General features: G+C 40.6%; 1 protein-coding gene across 14 annotated transcripts in view; it reads right to left on the bottom strand.

The window, feature by feature from the left end:
- Positions 1-22,501, bottom strand: part of TJP1 (tight junction protein 1) — a 1,155,396-nt gene that overhangs the window by 367,900 nt on the left and 764,995 nt on the right. For all 14 annotated transcript variants that reach the window (XM_085644067.1, XM_085644073.1, XM_085644075.1 and 11 more), the window contains one exon: positions 17,645-17,918. In XM_085644067.1, coding sequence (XP_085500193.1) covers positions 17,645-17,918 — 274 coding nt within the window. The remainder of the gene's footprint in view (positions 1-17,644; positions 17,919-22,501) is intronic.

Genomic DNA, 22,501 nt, shown 5'->3' with positions numbered 1-22,501 from the left:
CACAGGGAATGAAACACTCTACGATGGTAGAATGTAAGTGCTAGGGAACCCGCTTACCTAAATAGTTTCGCTCGATGTAATGGTGGTCAGCTGCTGTCTTGAATGAAGCTGTCAGCCCACTGTAGAAATACCATGAATGGTTTACGTCACGGTTTCCACGCTGAAAGCGTGCACGGCCCGTGACAGCAGCTAAATGCTGCTGTCTGTGTAAACTGATACCGGAGAGGGCACGGGTCAGTATCATTGATACTGAAGAGTTACTGAGCCACAACAAAACTCGGACATAAAAATATGACCCAAATAACGTGCCACTTATGGTTAGAAAGCGACGTTCCCTTCAAAAATAATTATGGTAATTCGAGAATGCCGATTGACCCTTACGGGAGGACCGCGTTATGGGCATTCAGAAGCAGAGCTATGAAGGAAAGAGGAATTGAATGAGAGGCGTCAAAGTAGGAATCTGCAAGCGGCAAAGCAGCTGTTATTCCAACATGCAGACAAGCCCTGGGATGGTGCGTGCGTGAGCGCGCAGTCTGCTCTTTTTGGAAGCACATACTCGTGCTTGTGGCTGGCCCCTGCGCACTCCCGTAAGGTGGATGCCGCCACAAGCACGAGTATGTGCTTCCAAAAAGAGCAGAGACGGCTAAAGGTCCTCCTATGCAGCACATGCGCGCTACGTAGGCGAGACCTAAAAAATCATTCCATCAGGCAGGGGGTAGAAGAAAACCATTAAAGTGCATATATACACATAGCAGCATACTCATTACTAAATATTATTACATAAAACCACTGAATCTTCAATTGACCATCACAAGTAGCACCACAGTTATAAAAGTGCCTGGACCATTGGAAGTAGAACGCAGGAGTGCAATTACAAAAAACAGCACTTATCAAATTACACTGAAATTGATGAATTTATAAACCGAGAGAGAAACTTGGCCATGTTGCCTTACATCAGAGTGACATCTACCCTTTTTGCACAAGCCTCCTCAAAACCTATATGTCCTACACATTTTATTAATCCAGTGACCAATCGTTGGTTGCATAGTTGTTCTCCAATTCTGTAAAATAAGTGACCTTGCCACTGTTATAGTTATAAGTATAAAATACTGCTGATATTTTCTTAGACATTATACCTCCCCAAAAGAACCAAATAAACCATCATACAAGATGGAGCAATTGTAATAGACATGCATTGAGTGACACTTGAAAAAAACGTCCTTTCAGAATTGCTGCAAATAACTGCACTCGAAAAATGTATGTACCCAACCACCTTTATCCTGTTTTTTTATGTCTAAAACATTGGTTATGTATTGTTGGAAACATCTTATGTAATCACAATGGCGTTTAATACGCCAACCATCTAAATAAAAAATTAATTCTCTTGAAATTGGCACCCCACAGCACTTTGTAACTTATCTCACTAAGCTGCGATCACTCCTTTATATTACATTTACAGCCTGTCTTGGAAGGAATTTTCTGAAGCCAACCTATAATAGATGTTTCCCCTTTAGTACTCTGGTGCAACAGGTGGCACCATGTGCCTACACCTACCATCTTATTTGCCATCTGCCTGGCGATCTGATGTGCCGATTCACTTAGCGTACCATAATTATTTTTTTTAGGAAATTTGGGGACGTTTTTAATAAGCATTTACTGAACCAGCGTCATTCTAGTATAAAAAATGTTTGCTGGGCAATCAATAGACAGAAGAAAAAGTAAGAGATTACAAGCACCAACAGAGTAAACAGTAGATACATTTCTACCATGGTGCTATGCAACTAATATATGCAGGCATATATAGAGACAGTAACTTTAGCGAACTCCTACAATGTGTAACCTACCTAACTAAATGTACCTAGCATGTATGTGGTTGTGAAGTCAAGAATCCCCTAGGAAAGAGCCAACCCCTTGATTGCACTCTCCTTTATCATATAATTCAAAAGAAAATTATCAAAAACTGAATTTGGTTCACCTAATTGTTTTATCAAATTAACCAGGGAGGCCTGATAGCATGTCACAATTTGTGGTAATGCTAATCCCCCATGAGCTATATTTAATTATAGTATAGCTAATATTACCCGGGGCTGCTTATTATTCCAACAAACTTACGAATCGTTTCATCCAGCTCTTTAAATTAGGAGTTAGGAATTTTTAAGGGAACATTATTAAAAATAAATTTTAAAAAAGTGGGAGTACCGACAATTTGACCATAGAAACATCCCAATTAGCGATAAAGTCAAGAGGGTCCATTAATTTAGTAGTCTTTTTACTTTCCCTAGCTTATTTCCATAATTTATTTAAAACAATGCGGCATACTGATTCGTTAACAGAATACCGAGATATCCAATAGGCCCGGATGATATGCGCCATAAACATGCCGGGATCTCCAAGATACTCTAATTAAATGTAAGAATTTGTTTTAGCTTGGTTTACCCTGTATGCCCCACTTTTTGTAAATTTTGGGATTTCGTCCAACGCACTCTCTATATAAGGTCCCATTAAGATTTAAGATTATATCATCTGCGTATCATTTAATTTTTGCCATCCCTTCAATCCGAGATATAATGAGCAGATTAGCACTTATTTTTGCCGCAAGCGGTTCAAATAAAAAGATAAAATAAAAGTGGGGACAGCAGGCATTCCTGCTGAGTACCACGATTAACATTCACCCTCCCTGCTTCTGCTACATTAATTATAATCTTGTGCTCTGTTTCGCTATATACTTCTTTCAGCATACCTATCTACTGGTGTGGAAAACCAAACTTTTTTTAAAATAAAAAATAAAGCACGCCAGTCTTCCAGATCAAAAGCCTTCTCGGCATCCATCATAAGTATTACAGCTTTAATCTGATAAGCTGAGAAGTAATCAACCGCTTGTATTAAAAAACAAATACTGGTGGCCATTAACCTCCCAGGAAGGAAACCATTTTGATCTGGGTGCACCACTTGCCGGGCACATGGAGCAATTCTCATCGCCCAAATTTTCATAATTATCTTGTAATCTGTATTTAGGGGATAAGAGTTGGGATCCCGTGGATCTTTGGCTTGTCTGAGAAAAGTAATCACCACTGACCCTGAAATCTTTTAGAAATACCAGCCCGTCCTTTATTTGGTTAAAAAGATTAGATAAAAAAGGGAGTAGTTCATCTTGGACTATCGTATACACCTCTACTGGAATCCCATCACACCAATTAGACATGCTTTTCAGCACTCCCACATATTCTATAGGTTCCACAACGTTATTAAGGTTCCAAATACACTCCCCCGAAAATTGAGGCAAATCTAAAAATTCAAAATATGAAATCAATTCATGTTCTGCTATTGTCTGTGTTTCTGTATAATTGTTTTTAAATGAGTAAAGAACATAACCGCGATCTTATAATTATCCTCTTCTAATTGATCGATGCTTGGCTCATTAAGCTGATATATTCTTTGGGCACTTCTCTGACTTTTCGTGGTCCAAGCCAGAAATCTACCAATGTGCTGATTTTCCTCAGAGTTTTTGTTGGTATGCTTTGCTCCCCGTAATCTCTTCTAACACAAAGAAATCTTCCAGCTCTTTCTTAGCTTTTGATAATTTCTGCTGATGCACTTTGAGAGAGTACTCCACTATTGAGGCTAAATTTATTTTTTGTCTGTCTTTATCAACAGCGGCCTGCAAGTCCTCAACATTTTGCTTACGCTGTTTACTTCTCCTTGCTTTGTAGGAAAACCTTGCCCCCTATAGGCAGCTTTAAAATGCCTCCCAGACCATTAAGACTGAAGCAGTGTTTAAATTAAGTTAAAAAACATGCTGGTCCTGAGGACATCTTTGAATGTCAAGAGGGTGGTTTCTGAATTATGGTCTATGCAAAAATCAGATCATTATGATTCCAGTATGCTGTTATTTTCCAAATACTGGGACCGTCATTTGTTGATAATTTTCTTCAGTAATTTGTTTGGGAAGGGCAGTAGCGAAATGGGCCTGTAGTTAGTGGGGTTGGTAGTCGGATGCTTAAGTAACTGTAGCACGTTGGCATGTTTGCAGCTCTAAGCAAATGTGGCTGTACTGAGCAAAAACTTGAACAGACCTGCCAAGAAAGAAGGAAACCGTTACAGATAAAGATATTGTGTGTGCCGGAAAGGGATCAACTGGAGACCTGAATAAATGGATGAAATCAGACGTAATACTAATTCTTCGTTGATTTTGGCAAACCTTCCAAGGTTGTGTACACCTATGAGAGGTGAGTGGAGAGGCAGTGAGACCGTATGATTTCACTGGACTCCCAAAACTGTCAACATTTTAACAATTTTTCATGAAAAAAAGATTACAATGTCTCACATAGTTCAGGCGAAGCCGGAATCGATGACACATGCCTCTGGCTGCATGAAATTTTTCTGAACACAATAGATCTCTTGCTGCAGACGACTTCTTGTTGATCACATACTATTGTATATGACCTTCTATCAATATGACCTTATCACCCTACGACTATCACGTTTTAAACCAGCCTAGAGAAAGCCCTCGGCCAACTGGCCACCGGGCGAAACACGTGTCGGCTGTTTTTCGTGTGTGAATTAACATTTGGAATAAGTCATTAAAGAGGACACATTCTGTCAACAAAAGAACACGAGTCTTGGAAATTATTACTCTCACGACATCTAATATGAAGGCACAGACCTCCAGCCACAACTTTAGTGTCCAGATCTTACATGAATTTAATTACATCGCAGTACTCTGTGGAGTCCCAGTGGTAATTAAAACTGCCTATCAACAAACTTTGCTCAGACTTAAAATGTGGAGCCAAAACATCCAGCAGGTTTAAGTTGAAATCTTTCTTTGGGCCATGAGATTTATAAACAACTGCTTCTTTGCAGCTTTTACACATCAGGAATGTCAAGTTTAAAGACAAGCATCTCAAGCTCGTAGGAGAGTGAGTGACAATGATAGTGGCACTTAAAGTATGTTTTACAACTGCCGCTTCCATGCCTCCAGTCCTACCATCCCTGTTCAATTCAGTTTTCTTGTATGCTGCTGGGGTTGCCATGGGTATCTTGGGAGTGATTTCTGAGTTGAGCCAAGTTCTGTGATGAAGCATAAGTCAGGGTTAAGTGAAGAAATGAGGTACCACATCTCGGTTGCATGTTTTGGCAATGGTCTAACATTGAGGTTCAGACATTTCAGACTCGTAGTTTGTCCAAGAGAGTTATCCATCCTTTCGTTCATTATAAAAGACAAGGAGCCAAAGCTTCCATCACCCAACGTATTTGTCCCTTTTTTGACCCCTCTGTGATATGTTAAAAAGAACTTGTTAAGCACACGTATTCAAAATGGCTTCTTGGCGCTGCTGGAAACAATTAAAAGACCATGTAAGTTCTGATTTGCATATCATAGTAATTGGTAGGCTCTATGGTCAATGGCAAGTTGCATTTCTCCGGTACAGCTGAAGCCACAAGCACAGCATGAGAAAGGCCCAAAGGTGATCTGTCGCAAACATTTTAAGCAGAAGTTTGGTAAAAGTAGAGTCCTAGTTGAAGAATGAAGGTGGCCAGCCAAGTAAATGACTCTTACTTCCCTACTTGAGTAAAAATTTGCCAAGGGGACTGGTGTCTGGCAAAGTCTGGAAGCAGGCGGGTACAGATGGGCTTGTCTTGGGCGCACCAAAGGCATGCCCGCTGCATGTATGCGCCACAGCCTTATTTTTAAAAAGTGCCATAATCTGCATCCCAAAACAACTGGACAGCGCAGGGGCTCAAAACGGTGTCTGCCAAAGGCCAAGAGGTGTAAAAATGGCTACCTAACTCTCTAGTTAGAGAGTGAAAGTTCATGTGTATGCATAAAGAGCCAAAAGTGCCACTATGGGGTTGAATCATTAAAGATGTTGTTGATTCCTTTTTTACTTAATTTAAATATTTATATCTACACGGGGCACAACAAAACCTTTGAATTGTAAAGTGAAATTCAAATGCATTTGCTGTGCAGTTTCAGGCTATGATCTCAAAGAATCGGTTTATAAATCTACAGAACAAGCAATTCCACAGGCAAGGAGGGTGTGCGTGAAAAGGTTATATGCTCATGGAATGAGTCGGGGAATAAACATTGTTAAGTGGAAGCCCAGTCTCATATGTTTTTAAATTTTTTAAGTCCATTGAAAACCAGACAATGTGGTATCTGAGCTCAGCATCTCATACCTTTCTAATTTCAAAGTATATTTTAAAAAGAAATGTACAGCATACAGTAAGCATAGAAGTATGGATATAAGACATACCAATAATCTGAGCAGGAGAAGAAAGAAAAACTAGGAAAAATACGAAGTAGTGGATTTGTTTGCGGTTTAGTCAAAAACTGGTTTATACTGGAGGATAACTGTTAGACTGCAAATTCTCCATTTTCAGTCCCGTGAAGAGATCAAATTTTCTAGCTATACAGTAGCTATGGACCATGTAATGCTTGTGAAATTAATTAAGTTAAAGAAGGAAGTATGAAGAAAAGGAATAGCCAGAAAGATGGGGAGAAAGAGGTATAAGAAAAGCTTGGAAGCATTACCACGTCCAGCTACAAATTGTCTTGTAATAAGGGGTACATTAGAAGTAGAAAACTAACAAGATAAACCAGGGAAGCTTAAGTATTTCTTGAAAAAGTTGGGATTATTAGAGGAATCGCATTTTACAAGAAAATGTCCAGTTTAGAGTGCAGCTGTTTTGGGGAGTTAAGTCCATCACAGAAGATCCTGAGCTGAATCCTGTGAGATCTAGATGGACTTCGAGAGGAATTCCTAATGCTGCATCTACTGGGATCGGATGTTTCACTGCAAGGCCCACACATGGCATCCAGCATTAATGATGCAAAGGTTGCATGAGGCAAGGAGACCAGTGAGCATCGGAGCCATATCCATGAGACCGAGAATTGATCCAGAAACATTGGGATTATATTCTGAATGTCTCAACCTTGCTGCAGTGGAGAAAAGGCACTGAATGCCACAACGTCCAGAACTGCGCCACTGAATGGAAGTCTTTGCGTGCAGCTCTGGTGGGACTTTGACTCATTGAGGGTGAAACCCACTAATGTCAGGGCTCTCAGCCTCTGTACAGAGGTGGGCTACGGACGACTGCAGAAAGCCTGCCTTTCGCACACAGTTGTCGAGGTATGGAAATTCATGCTCTCCGACCTAAGAAAATGGACAGCAACCACCTCTTTTCGTGAAAGTGAGGGTCCGAGGTAAGACAGTACATTGAAAATATTCCTGACTCACATTAAACCACAGGTAAAATGACTGTTGGAGTGCAGGATGCATATTTGGAAATACTCGTCCTGATAATCCAAGGATGCCATCCGGTCTCCTTAGACCAGTCTTGACAGAATCTGAGCCAGAGTGAGAATTTTGAAACTTATTCATGCAGGGTAAGTAAAGGAGAATATCAAACTTTACAAAGCAGGACTTTACCCTGCATGCCTTTTCCCCACAAGCATTAGAACGTATGCCTTTACCCCACAATGCAGTTGTGTTGTCTGATATTTCTTGTTATTTGGGGGAGGGGATAACACTCCCCCCAAACCGCCCCTTTGATTTTTTAAAGTCCAATCTCTGCTTACCTCTACCTATCCATGAACCTTATAAAACCCTTATCTCCCTTACCCTTATAAAATACTTTTATATGGAATAACAAACCGACCAGAATAGCATGGAAAAAGTTGAGGAGAAGAAGGGAGAAGGGTGGGCTTGCCTTGCCGGATTTACTGTATTATGCATGGGCATTCTTGTTATCGCACTCCAGGATGCTTTTTAAAATGCCATCTATCCTTCATCCAGGCTCAATATATAAAGCAATGTTAATGGGGGCGGAACTAGTAGCAGACGGATTTATGTTCAAATTCGGGAGTCAGAAATTTTTCAAAAAAATTAAAATTAAAGATTTTGCAGTCATGGACCAAAACTTGGTCCAGCATTAGGAAGAGATTGGGGCTGTCCTACTATTCTAATTTCTCTCCAATATGGGACTCGCTGGGTCTTCCTCCATGCCTAAACGATAGTTTGTCATCTATTATACAACAAGCTGGTATCATTAGATGGGGTCAGCTATTCAAGGATGGGGCATTAATAGCCTGGAATGAATTATATGACCATGTTGGGTCAGGGCTCTCCAGATTCAAATTTATCCAAATGGAAAGTTGGGCTAGATCCCAAAAACGTAGAGATCCCCACCTAGGGAGGGCTAGCATTTTGGAACAATGGTTAGTAGATCGTCCAGGGGGTGATCGTCCAGGGGGTGAAAAAGAAGTAGCCATATGGTACTGGCAGCTGTTGGAGGAAAGCGACGGGGAGTTTCTCCTTCCAGACCAGTTATGGGGGGGGGGGGGGGGGTGACCGGCCTTCAATGTGAAGATCTTTGGCTAAACTCCTTTGGCCTACTCCACAGAATTGTGAAACCATCTTGGCTAAAACGAAATCATCTACTCTCAGCACACCGTGCATATATAACTCCGCTGAGACTTTCCAAATTTCTCCCAGATAAAAAGTGCAACAAATGTAACTGCATCGAAGCTTGTGACGTTCATATGTTTTTGGAATGTCCAGTTATCGCTGGTTTCTGGGAAGAAGTGAAGAATACCTTGAACTTCATCTTAAATGTATCCTTGTCAATAACTCTACCACTTGTCATCTTTGGGTTGGAGGATAACATCATTGGTAAAGCGAGGTCCTTCCTCTTCTATGCAATTTTGTTGGCTAGAAGGCAAATCTGTATTTATTGGACAGAGAAAACAGCACCATTACACTCTGGGTGGCTTTCGTCTTTATATGCAACATCTAAAGTTGACCTTTATAAACAACTGCTTCTTTGCAGCTTTTACACATCAGGAATGTCCCCCGGGTCCTATGATTATGCCTTTGAATACTCCCTGGGCCGGGTCCCCTGCCTAGGTTCACGTATGGTCCTCCAGATTGAAAACATACCTAGATGGAGTTGGCAAAGTCCCTTTTGTGTTGGGTTAAATAGGCTACCATCATAATATACCGCGCTTATGTGTGGTGTAGGGTGGTTGGCTCTCCCAATATTGAGGGTAAGGCAAATGAGGACAAAAAAAAACAAAAAGAAAAACCCTTATCTCCATTTACCTTTACCCATCACTGAACCAAAAACCTTTTACCCCCAGTTTACCTCTACTCACCCCTGAACCCTAAAAACTCTAATTTCCCTCTACCTCTACTCTTTCTTTCCCTTGCCCATTCCTCAACTCTTACCCATCTCTTAACACTCAAATCCCCATTTTAAATGGCATAAATATTGAATTAAAAAAAATAAAAAAGCACCATGAGTAAAGTACCAAAAATTGGGGCCTGCGTGGCGCTCAATGCTAAGTACTTACCTATGTGGCAATATTCTGCAGGGTAAGGACAATGGAGTAAAGACTGCAAACCCAGAAAGGCCTCCAGCATGCAGTGGTCCAGAATAGGCCCATGGCCCCCATTCTTCTTCGGAACAAGGAAGTACTAATGTGAGTAGCTTACTCCTCCATCAAAGTCTTGCAGCCCGCGCAATCACACCTTTGAAGAACAAGACATTTACTTCCCGCATTAGAATTATGGAGCACTGCTCCGAAAATCACTCCGGTGTGGAAAGAAGGTGAGTAGGGGAGGAAGTGAAAGGCAAGAAACTGTCCCTTTAAACAATATGTAAAACCCAACTGTCGGACGTGACGGATCACCAGCTGGGGAGGAAATGCCATATTCTACCTCGATATTGTCAAGTATGTGCCTGAAGAATCTAGTAAGCAGCTGGATTGCTGTTACAGCAATGGAGAAATTATTAGAGATTTGTTGTCCCTTTGGAAGGAACTTTTTTTTTTTTGGTGCTACCTCTGCGGGCTCAAAGTCTGGGTTGGTTGCTGCAGTGCAGCTTGAGAGGGCTGGTGTTGTCTGTAATATAGCCACATGAAATAGCCTCTGTCCTGTATTGGTGGGGAAATTGCTTGGTTGGCATCAGCTGTGGCGTGACTATCCTGGAATCATTCTAGTTGTCGAAGGGCATGTCTATTAAGTATGCCTGCACGTCTCCTAAAAAAGCCTAGTTGTTCTCATCAAGGTGTGCCTCTAAAGCATGATACTAGTGACAACAACTCTGCTGATGCAGTCTGTGGTGTTTAGAGTAGATATTTGGCCATGTCCTAACCATCCTGTATAGATTTGGAAAGCATCAACTCACAGTGTTTGTCGGAAAGGAATTTGGATTAACCATTCAAGCACCCTAGTGTACAGTGCTTGTTTAGAAGTCCAGGTCATCGGGAGCCAGTCTATGTTGCTTAAAATAGGCTGACTGATTGGCAGGCGTGAGCATGTCTTACACCTTGAATCGAGAAAGGCATCAGTAAGGGTTTCAACAATTGGCCACAATGGCTAAGATGAAGCTGCAGAATCTAAGTCAATACATGTGCTTTTGTCTACATAGTGGGCAAACTGCATTTCTAGGGCTTCAGTGGCACTCCTAACCACGACTGCAAACAAAAGCGATTTCCACAGGTGGCGACTTGTCTAAATACAACAAATTTCAGTATAATGTGGGAGAACAACCTGTCCCTTTCCTCACAATCTTCATCATGAGGGATATTAGGTGCTTCTTGCACTGGGTGTGAATCAAACTAAAAATTGCATAAATCCTCTGCTGGTACTGTTGTGTCAGAGACACTGGATTGGAATCTGGCTGTATAACGATCAGTTGCTCTTTTGTAATCTTAAAGCAAAATAGGACTGGACTGTTAAAAAGCTTAGGCAGGGTTGGCGATTGTCATCTGAATCAGATCATCAACTGGCGCAGGTGGAGGTGGTGTCGGTGCACATATGGAAGAAACTGGATGAACCACAGCGCTGGTGTAAAGGTCAGTGTCAGAATACAAAGAAGGGATAAAACTAGATCAAAAAAGGAAACCGCATGCATTCATTAAATCAAATGCCAGTACATAGATCTGAATGCGAAAACTTAAACCAAAAAAACCTAACAAGTGGCGAATTGGTGACAGTCCCTTTTCCCTTTGTACACTATGTAATTTAGGGAAAACTCTGTTAAGGTCAATCCATGCAACCGATTGAAGCTAATAATTGTTAAGTACAACAGCAGTAATAAAACAATCTCTGTAAATACTTCCATGGATAAGAAACAGTTACTAGAGAAATAATTATTAGAGTAACAATGAGCTCAATATAACAATAGGTAGAAGGCCTCCAAACAAATATTACATAGAGTTGGAACCAAAGAAACTCTGGGTTTCACAGCCTCTACAGATAATCAACATAAAATGAGAGGAATACAAACAAGTATTTGCAATGCAATAGGACTTGCATTTGCGAGAGTTTAAACTATTGGAATTGTAAAGGACAATTCCTTTTATTTATGTGTGAAAAAAACACATTTGTTTGTGAAGTTCACAAACTAATGGTTTTTTTTGTAAAAGCGCCCCATGCCGTGCTTTCAATTTAATGGCGGTCACGCCCCTTTCTTTAGACGTGGCTCGGTGCAAGCTCAATAAAGCGAGCAGCATCTAAAGAAAGACGCGCGGCCACCATTAAAGTGAAAGCACAGTATGGGACGTTTTCACGGAAAAAACTATTTAAAAAAAATGTATACTAAAAAATGTTCCAGAGCACAGCCGCTATAGTTAAAGCGGACAGCGCAGGCAAATTAAATAAAGAAACGCAGTCACTATGGTTAAAGTAGACCGGCCGACATTACTTATAAAAAATATAAAAGCATGTGGTGTGCTGAGTTGTAAGAAATCACGTTGGTGGTGGGATAGGGGAAATCATTAAAGAAAATATCGCTTACAGACTAGATAAAACAGACCGTGTAACAACACAAGTAAAAAGTCCAGTCCTCATGGGAGGTTACAAATGCAGACAAGGCGGTACTAAGGAGGGACTACTAAGCCTATTCATGAATCAAAAGCAATGATTTTGAAGGGACAGTAACAGGAGCCAATTGAAAAGATGGGTGGAGTGTCAAGTCCATGCCTGAATACAGCATGCCTCGCAAAGCAGCGCATGCGCTGCTCAGGCTTGACCTAAAAATGAGGGGAAGCTGTAAATGCAATCATTCAAGAGACAAATCTGGGAATCACTGCATCGGGACATCAACGTGCCTAAACAATTTGACAAAACCCTAGTGAGCTCAAGCAAAATGCAGCTTCCTGATGTCACACAAAGGTGGGGCTTGGTGGGTGAGAATCGAGTTAACAGTCAGAGATGCTCCAAGGTTTGTTGCAGAGACTTCGTCTAGAAAGAGGAGATAACAAGACAGCGGGCTTGGAACTCAATAGCCTGGCATCAGCTCCTAGCCATCTGCTGGCTACCAATAGGTCTCTAAGTCACAGCTTTGTTATTAAAGCCAGAGACTTGGAAAAGTAGCTACTCTATAATGTAGACAGATAAGAATGGTTGGAAGACCAACTACAAACTGCACTTGAAAAGAAAAGAGAAATTGCAGCTGCTGTTCAAGGCCAGTCCTGCTGACTTTGTCAATGCTTTTTTGTTTTAACACATTGCTAGCGTATCGCAAAGAATTTTTAAAACACATTTATTAAATTGCACACTAGCAATACAAACAAGCATTTGCAATGCAATAGATCTCGCATTTACGCGAGTTTGAGCTATTGACATTGCAAATGACGATGCCTCTTATTTTTGTTTTCATTTTTAAAACATAAATAAAAGGCATTGTCATTTACAATGCCAATAGCTTAAACTCGTGTAAATGCGAGACCTATTGCATTGCAAATCCTTGTTATCTCTGCAATCAAGAATAATCTGCAAATCCTTCTGTTAAAATTCCCTGTCTGTATGTAATGTTGCTTGCTGTGTCCGTTAGTTTATTCCTTACTGTTGAATTGTTATTTATCTTGCTGGGACTTGGCTTCTGTTTTGTGTGCTTGACATTTTGGATTTGTGGATATGGGACACTACCCTTACACTACATACTTGATTGTGATCCTGCGCAGACTGCTGGTGGGCCCCTTGTGGCTTGAAATCAGTTGAGGTCATAATGCTCAAGGTATGTGGATATTAAAGGGCACATGCTTTGCATACTAGCCTATCCCAATCACAGAACCTTAAAATGCAGCACTACTATCTCACTACTTATAAGTATCTAGAAGACTCTCCAGCAGATTTTACAATCCAGTTGTGGGTCATTGAGTGACTTAAACTTGCATCTCCATTCAGTTTGGGAATCTCTAGTAATATGGACTATTTACGGATCCCCCAGAATCCTTTAGATTGTGTTTTTTTCCCAGTTCTGCAAAAGAATAGTCTACTGTGGCACCTGAATTTTCTAGTTGGTGAAAACGATCTCCTGTCTACTTTTTCAGACATATACATTAACTGTGAGTATGATTCTTGTTAGACTTCTAGAGTATTAAACTGTACTTTGCCACTGTGTAGTTTTAATATATAAAACTGTCTATTTCAGTTGTGGGTTATTACTGCAAAGTAGTTTTTGTGATCCTTAATTTTTGCATCTATACCAGGCTTGTCCAGCGAGTAGCTAGAGAGCCCCTGGTAGCTGTCAAGCTACTTGTATGTAGCACTCCTGTGTGCAGCTAGCCTTCTAAATTAGATAATTTTACTTGGTGAATTAATATAATCATACCAAAACTGAAAAGCAGGTATTCATGATGAACGTGTGTATTATCAGAATTCATAAACTCGTGTTCTTAAAAAAATTATTGAATTTCAAAATATTTTTTACAGTTGATATTTTAGTGCAAAATCAATTGGTCTTGAGAAGACTTATGAATAATATTACCTTTGTACCAGAGGCATTGCAGCTATGGTATCCACATAAAGGCATTTTACATTGTCTGATGCAACCTTGCCTGATGAACTGGAGGTGATCACTGCTGGTAACCATTCATATAGTGACCACTAATATAATCTTATCCAATACAGTCACTGTTTTTATCAGAACATTTTTATTGATTTACAATACGACAAGTCTCTCATGAAAACAAGCACACTGTAAGCATAATATCACATGGATACCCACCTCCCCCTTCAATCTCACACTTGTAAAATGTACAGTGTCCTCCAACACCAGGATCCTCCGGTCCCCTTCAATCCTTAAGGGATGCAGTCACTATTACAGCACTAATATTAGTAGCTCGGGATGATTTGAACATGAACTGCTTTTATTACAGAAAAGGTTGGAGATGCCTGATGTACACAGACTGCATATTACTAGCTGCACAACCACAAAAGTAATAGTTGATTAGCTCACATTAAGCAGATGTATCAGAATGTATGTACAGGATTGGCAGAGCCAATTGATTTAGTCTTTTTTGCCAATGTAGACCTATTAACTTTAGCAGTAGGTCAGCAGATGCTGAACAGCACTTGCAAAAAAATAAATGAAAGCACAGTGATGCACGTGTGCATGCATCATTATGCATGTGTGTGGCTCATTACACTTCAGGTAGCCCCACATTAACCACACATGCACTTAACGTAATGTGACTGTCATTGGGTTTTTCCTTTCTTTACTATAATTTACCATTCCAGAATGGTATATAATCACGCCAGAGTGGTACAAAAAACACATCCTGTGCAGCAAGCATGTTTTTAAAAAAAAAAGAAAGGAGCAAGGTTATAGGGAAGTGGTAGAAGGGAGCAATAAGTAGAGCATTGGGAGCTAGGGAATTTAAGAGGAGATGCAGCTCTTAGAGCAAAAACACACACTCACTCACTCTCCCCCTTTTGATTTCTCACATAAAAGGAAAGATATCTCCCTGTATGTAAGTAGTGGAAGGATGCAAGTTATGCAATCAAAACTATGGTAAAAAATATATGGTATCTGAAAAATTAACTACCATTATGGTGGACTTTAAATTGATAGACCTTTAGAACTAGGTATCTGTACGGGGGTCGTTAAAATTAATGTAGCTAGTGACCAAGTCCTCAGAAGTTCGCGTGTGAATCAAAATTCTGTGCTATAGAAAGACAGTTCACAAAGTCCTCTAAAGAAAACATGGAGGCAGTGGCACAGTATTTTAATTATGCCTTTTTGTTGCAGTTGATTGTGAATTTGTTGTGCGTCAGAGCTGTAAGACACTGCAGGTCTTGCAAGCTTCTTATTAAAACAAGCCTTTTAAAAAATAGTAGATTTTTTTTCAAATCTCTGGATCACCGAAGAAACCAGAAAAGCTTCTCAGAAGAGACACAAAATAGAGCAGTTTTATTAGATCGAAAATGTTTCTTCACAATAGCTGTCCATCGCCATCAGCAAGGCGATAATGTGTGTAGCACTCTTAAGACTTCTCACGCATGTGCTCGGATAACCTCCAAGACTGGGGTAGATTGTATTGTAATTGTATTTAAATAGCGCTTCACCACCCTGGCAAGGCAGGTATCAAGCTACTCTGGAAAAGTTATAAATGGAAAAGTGTGTGTGTCGTGTAGCATGCATGAGTAATTTATTATGCTATGCATGAGAGTCAGAGTTGTGCTTTTATTGTGTTTTGACACTGTGCCTAAGCTAGGATGCTTTTGCAGGACAATCTAGGGTGAGGCAGCGATCACTGACCTACAAACACAGATCAAGGGCCCATGGAGTCACACACCTTTATTGCTGATTCGGGCTGGCGATAGCAAAGCAGCAGCCGGTTGGATGGAACGGGAGCAGGTTGTGCATCAGTCACGAGCTGCTTCTTTGCACTTCTGCTCGGCGAGTACCGGTTTTCAACATTGGAAATGAGAAATTCCAGTGCTTGGGTGAGGCAAAATGAGAATATCCCAGTACAAAGAGCAGTCAGAGCCCAGTTAAAGCAGCGTCAACACGGAATACCCACGTACGTAGAAAATTCCACATCAATGCATACAGAAAACCTTAATGTTTCCACTAGTTACTACGATTTAACGATAAATGTGCAATAATGCCACTCATAGAAATGGGGACATATTAATATGTAGTATTCCTGCGAACTTACAGAGAATCTTGAAATAAGGTGCTTCAGTGCACGAGTTTTTCTTTTTTGTTTTTCATGGTAATACAGCTTTCTAATGACAGAGGCTAAATAACGAGTGGTGCGCGCGCGCGCCACAGCGAGTCATGTGTTTTGCATTATCGTGCAAGCGTCTGAGCACAATAATGCAAACCACATGTTACCCTGTGCGGGTAACAGACACCAATAGGCCATGAGCGGAGCAACGCGCCCGCCTTTGGCCTATTGCGTGCTCGGTTTCTGAAAAACATGCACGCACAAGCCAATCCCGTAACAAAAAAGAAAAAGCACACGCACGAGCATGTGCAATTTCTAGGTACAGTTTTAAAACCCCTACAAAAGGGCTCTCGCTGCGCACTGCAACGCAAGCGCGAGCCCTAAAAAGGTAGTCCTCTCATTTAAGCAACTGAATACTTACCTTAAGTGTACCCAACACAGAAATGTAGGCTGTGTAACATTTTCCCCTCATCTCATCCCCCTAAACTCACTCTAGTACACACCACCACACCTCACACCTTTATATATAAATAGACAAAAACAGGAAGGCAAATGGTCCATATCTCTAATTGCCAAGTACATTCTATATGCAACCCTAGTTGTCACCTTCAGCCCTCACTTCTTTCACTCTTTGCCATGAAACTGGTAGAGATCACCTTCTCCATTAGTGATTGCTGACTATAGTGCACACTGCAAAATGCAGCTTTCAAGTACTGATGCATATGCCTCCCTATCAAGTTGCATGTTTTTTTTTTTTTAAATAATGAGGAAAAAAGCAGGCTCCTATCCACTGAAAATGTAGTGCTTAACTCCCACTAGTTACGCCACCATAAAGAGAAAATCCCCACTCTTTTTTTTCCAGACATACAGAAGATTTGAAATGGAGGTGCTGGATTTAATCAAATTTATATTGAACAAACATTAGGCAAGAAAATATTTTTCTGGTAACAGGGATACAAATGTCAAGCTCTCAACAAAAAGCACTGTCACAAATACAAGTTATCTGTAAACCTGTATTTTAGGAGTTTTCAACAAGATCGATTCCGTTTCCATTAAAAAAAATAATCATTTTATATCTATTCAGATGTGTTTGATAATTATAAAATATTGATCCTGATCATACTTTTATCTGAAAATAAACAACAAAATACTTTTAAAAAGGTTCGGTCCAATCTGAAGGCATACACAGCGAGACTTCAGCATACATAAAATAGCCATTGCAGGTCCAATGAGGTGAGACTGCAGAGTTTCTGGTGAAAGGATAATGGGGTGGTAGAAAAAACAACGAGAATCTATGTATAAACTCTATGGGTGCAGGTTAGGTCTCTGATCAGCTCAACTAACATTTACACAATTTAAATTATGTAAGTATTTTAAAACCATGGTTTTCATTTGAAGAAACAAATTGTCCTAAAACTCTTTAAAATCAATTTAACAAAAGTGATGCTTAGTGACAAAATCTTAAGTACAATATCACCATGGAAACAGTTGCATATGAAATACACCTGCGGCGTTACTAATTATTGTGAAGATGTGTCTAGGTGAGTTGCACAGGAATGTTCTAAAGAAATTCAAAATGGAACTTTAATTTCCAGCACAATCAATATATAAATGCTGAATTCATTTTCATTCCTCAGATAGCATCAAATATAAAGAATATCAAGTGTGTTCTTTTTTATATACCTTCATTCTTTCGAGATTTCACCAAGGTCACTTTGGCAGGTTTTGGAGGCTGACTAGAAGTTACAGATCTTCTGTCGGATCTTGGAGACAAACTTCGCTCTCGACTTGCACTTCTGTCTCGTACCCAACTTCTCTCATTTCTCCTACTGGTAATTGACCGTGAAGTTCTCTGATCAGGCACGTCATCTTCAAAACTATCTTCTTCATTATCAGAAACTGGAACTGGGTCATGTCGGACTACCGGAAGCGACACTTTTTTCTTTCTCCGTATGGTCTGTAATCAAGGAGAAGTTTCACAATGGAACATCTTGCAGAGTATTATTTCAGGCAGAAGCATGTATGTGTTTAGATGGACAGCTACAGGAGGCTGTGGTTCAATATTAAAACTAATTCTTTGTATGAAAAAACTGATTTTAAATTAATCCTTTTAACAAAATCGTAGAACAACCAAATGAAGCACTGGCATGATTTCGAACATATTTTTCCCATGTAACAACTTAAAATATGGCACATTTACATTTTAATAATCAGCGAGTATGCAAAGTTAACCATGTAGGTTTGCTGTAAAATGCTGTCTGTCAAATGAGAACAAGAAAGTTTAAAGTAATGACTAAAAATTACAAAACAAGCTACTGAACCAAAATATACCTGTGCTAATTCAAAGAAAGATTATAGTTTGTTCAAAAGAGGTGTTCAAAGTATGCCATAAGAACTGAACAAACTGGACAAAAACACCAAACCAGGTCCTCGTGGAGTACGGGATTCCTTCTGTACACTATGCACACACACCCTCTCCCCCTCCCACCCCCCCCAGTAAAATTCCTTGATGCTTACAGCTATTTCCCATTCCACTGTGCATCAAACAGGAACATAGCCTGTCAATCTAGCAACTTACATTAACATGCATCACAAGGAGTAGACCTATTGGCGTTGCACAGCATCAGCATAAAAAATGAATAAAAAGTGGCTAAATAAAGTGCTGGAGTGCTAGACTGTACTATTTGCAAAAAGAAACAACGTCCATAAGTGATTGTGCAGATAGGGTAACACAGGGGCAACTCGAATCTGTGTTTTCACCACGAGAGATCTTTCCCATATTGTAAGGTCTAAAGACATACACGGCAGGTATGCCTGGTAATAAGCATCTATAGTAAGTCGAAACTGAAGGTCTTACTAACTCAGTTTTCATTCTTAACTCTATGCTGTGCTCCATGTATTCTGTTATCACCACTGCCATAGCACTTTGAGAACCAGGCAGATAAAACCGGAGATCCTAAGGTGTCCCGAATATAGCTTAGCCACAGGATAGAAAGGAGCGCAAGGCAATCGAGTAGGACATCCCTACAAAGTTTTGTCACTGGGTTCATCCAGACACTGACCCACAGTACAAGTGGCGACACACGTACTATATCTGATATATAGCCGTGATTTAGCTCTGAGTGAATAATAAAGCTGGAAGTAGTAGGTGGTAAACTTAGCAACCGCCGAAGGAAACGATTTTCCTCAGATTGAAGGCCAGCGCATTTGTTAAAATCCCAGAAACCTGCACCATAAGTGACTGCACTGAGAGTTGTACACTTTCAGAGGAGGAAGAACAGACCCTCTACAGTCCGCTCTTAACAGATTACAGACAGTATCTACAGGTCTACTAAGCTCTAGGCTAGCCTGCACCAGGTGGGGGTTCCAGGACCCTGATGAGCTAAAAGTTAATCTTAGGTTTTAGAAATTGTCAACAGTCGTTCGATCTTGCCCGAGACTTATTTTTCCTGGTCCACAGGACATGATGTGCGACTTTGTGTAATTAGTTTTCAAATTCAGGTTTGACATAAAAAAGGCCAAAAGCACAACCGGATGCCTCAGTGAGGGCAAGCAGCACCGCATCGTCAGAGTAGCGCGGGGTTTGGGGAACCTGCTGAGAGGCGGGAAATTAAATGGGCTGTCAGGCTGTTTATATATAAAATTAATAATAGAGGGGCCAATATGCATCCCTGAGGACACACTACATCCTTCAGGGGGAAATCAGCAGCAAGCTCACCATAGGAATTCAAATGCACTCTAGCCGAGAAATCTAAAGGTAATGAGAACAAACAATTTAATCATTGGGGGGTTCACTCCTTGATCCAGCAACATTGACCATAGCTTGATTCTGTCCACAAGGACAAATCCATAAACGCAAGGTGGATGGGAGATCACCTGGCATTGGGGTATTTAGAAATTGTCAAGGCCAGGTTCAAACACTGTTCTTTAGTACCTAGGTTTGAGCGAAAACCAAATTGGAAAGGATAAAGAATGTCCTTGTCCCCCGCCCGATTTACTAAACGGTCGCAGATGTCTATTGCCGTTAATTTTAAGCGTAGTATCGATAAGTGATAAGGGGTGGTAACACTTTGGGGACAAGCAATTACCCTTTTGAATATCGGCACGACTGTTGCAGTAGTCCAGAAAGGGCGGATATTTGTTGTTAGACAAGAACTAACTATATTGGTAATTAGGGGGCCCCAAATCTTAGGCAAGGATTTCAGCAGATCCATTGGTACCCAGTCTGGCCCTGGTGCTTTCTCACCCTTACTATGATGGATATTAAAAGGGGTGAGGAGCACTGTAATGTATTACGTAGTTCGAATAGTGTACTAGGATCTTCCTCAACAGAGTAGACAAACTAAATGAGAGACCCAATCAGAGCCTAAAATGTTATTTTGCAGGGGTGGATTAATGGGGGAATTTCTAGAGCGAACTGATTTCACTAAATCCCAAAAGGATTTACTGACCTTCACAAGAGCTGCATTTTCTAGTACCTCCCAATCCCGTTTGTGAAGTTCCCTCTTCCTGTTTGGCAGGACAGATTTGTACTCTCCATGCCAAGGAGATATCGCTCCAGTCCCTAGGCCGTGCGTTTAAGGACTTCCTCAGCTTTCGATTTGCCTTTGAACTAGACTCATGAAACCATTGGGGGCCATATTCCTTGAGTGAATTGGCTTGAGCATAGACTCTCGAATTATACCCATTAGCCATCAACTCTTGCCCGTTCTCAGCTAGACAATTGAGAAATACTCCTAGATGAGTTTTCAGAAGGATTGGTAAAGCTTCAAGGGGCTTTTTTAGGTGCCAGACTAGTCTTAAGCCATTCTAAGAGTGTTGTGTAATGGATACTAAATTACTATCACAAGCGAGTCCCTAAATCGGTAAAAGCATAGAGGAGCACAGGCCATTATGATCCCCCCACTCTGTCGGTAGGATCGCCGTTTTATAAAACCAGGGCGTACAGTTGGAGCGAACAAAGATATAGTAATAATTGAGGAACTCCCAAGCCCTTTAAAAATCCGAACTGTAGAGTTAGCACCTCCTAAAGTCTAAATTAAATCATCCAGTCCAAGAGCACTAAGGTACTTCTGAAGCTCTACCCCCCTCGCACCCTGAGTGGTTACATATCCTTCTATGCTAGTATCTTGGGGTTATGATCCTCCAATTAACTTTGTATTAAAATCACCACAAATAAAAAAAATATGATTGAGTGTGTCTATTTCGGTCTTACCTTGTCTGTGGGATAGAAAATGTAACAAACTAGTAAATTGTGTGCAAATAGTGTTTGCTTCAGGCAAAATCACGGTACAGAAACTCCTCTGATTAAAGCCACTGAGGAAATTAGAGCGTCCCTGGATAGAGGCAGTAGTGCCGTCCTCATCCTGTTGGATTTATCAGCAGTCTTCGATACGGTTACCCATGAGATATTGGTTGACCGTATGCAGGATTTCGAGATAGACGTGGCTCTAACCCTATTAAAATCCTTTCTTACTGGACACCGACAAGTGGTGTCACTGGGTGAATTTAATTCAGAACCATATTTTTTTACCTTGTGGGGTCCATCAGGGATCATCTCTATCCCCTACTCTGTTTAATCTTTATGTTTCACCGCTTGCCACCTTGATAAAATCTTTTGGCTTGTCGTTGGCGTCATACGCCAATGACACACAAATTATAGTCTCCCTTGCAATAAGCGTATGTGATTCTGGTGACATATTCAGAAATGGCATGAGTGCGGTCAATAAGTGGATGGATTGTTAATTGTTGGAAATTAAATTCTACAAAAACAGAGGTCATCCTGTTAGGCAATGATATGTCCATCTGGTCTCCAGACTGGTGGCCGTCCGGATGAGGCACTCTCCCAACAGCAATTTTGAAAGTAAAGAATGTAGGTTTTGATGGATAGGGATTTAAAATACAAAGATGAAGTTAATAAGGTTACCTCCACCTCCTTTTATGCACTTACAGTCAAGAAAATTGAAATATTTATACCTGCAGATCTCTTGAGAACTGTAGTCATTGCATTAGTGCTAATACGACTGAACTATTACAATGGTCTGTATATAATGATACCAAAGGTTCCACTAAAGAAATTACAAACCCTTCAGAATGCCGCTGCACGGTTCTCACTTAAGATCCCAACATTTCAATCGGCTAAATCAGCCATTAGGCAACTTCATTGGCTCCCAGTTAGTCATTGTATCATCTCAAAGGCACTTTGCCTAGTCTACAAGACTCTGTACGGAAAAGCTCCATCTTATCTGAAGAAAAACCTTGAATAGTATATCCCTGGCAGAACCCTTTGATCTGGCACAGTAAGATTCATAAAACTTTCGCTTTTTAAGTGTGCCTCATGGGGTGGAAGAAGATTTTTCAGATCGATGGCTCTACAATGGAACCGGCTCCCATTTAAACTGAAAACTGCTCCATCACTTCTTGTCTTCAGAAAACCGCTAAAAACCTGGCATTTTAATCAATTACACTATAGTTATTAAAATTTAGAATTCTGATCGCCTCATCCTTGTTTCGCACAGCGCCAAGACGCCTACGGGCATT

This window comes from Triturus cristatus, chromosome 3_1, assembly GCF_964204655.1.
Source record: "Triturus cristatus chromosome 3_1, aTriCri1.1, whole genome shotgun sequence".
Taxonomy (NCBI): domain Eukaryota; kingdom Metazoa; phylum Chordata; class Amphibia; order Caudata; family Salamandridae; genus Triturus; species Triturus cristatus.
The sequence above is the reverse complement of the archived record's forward strand: the minus strand, read 5'-3'. Positions and strand labels throughout refer to the sequence as shown.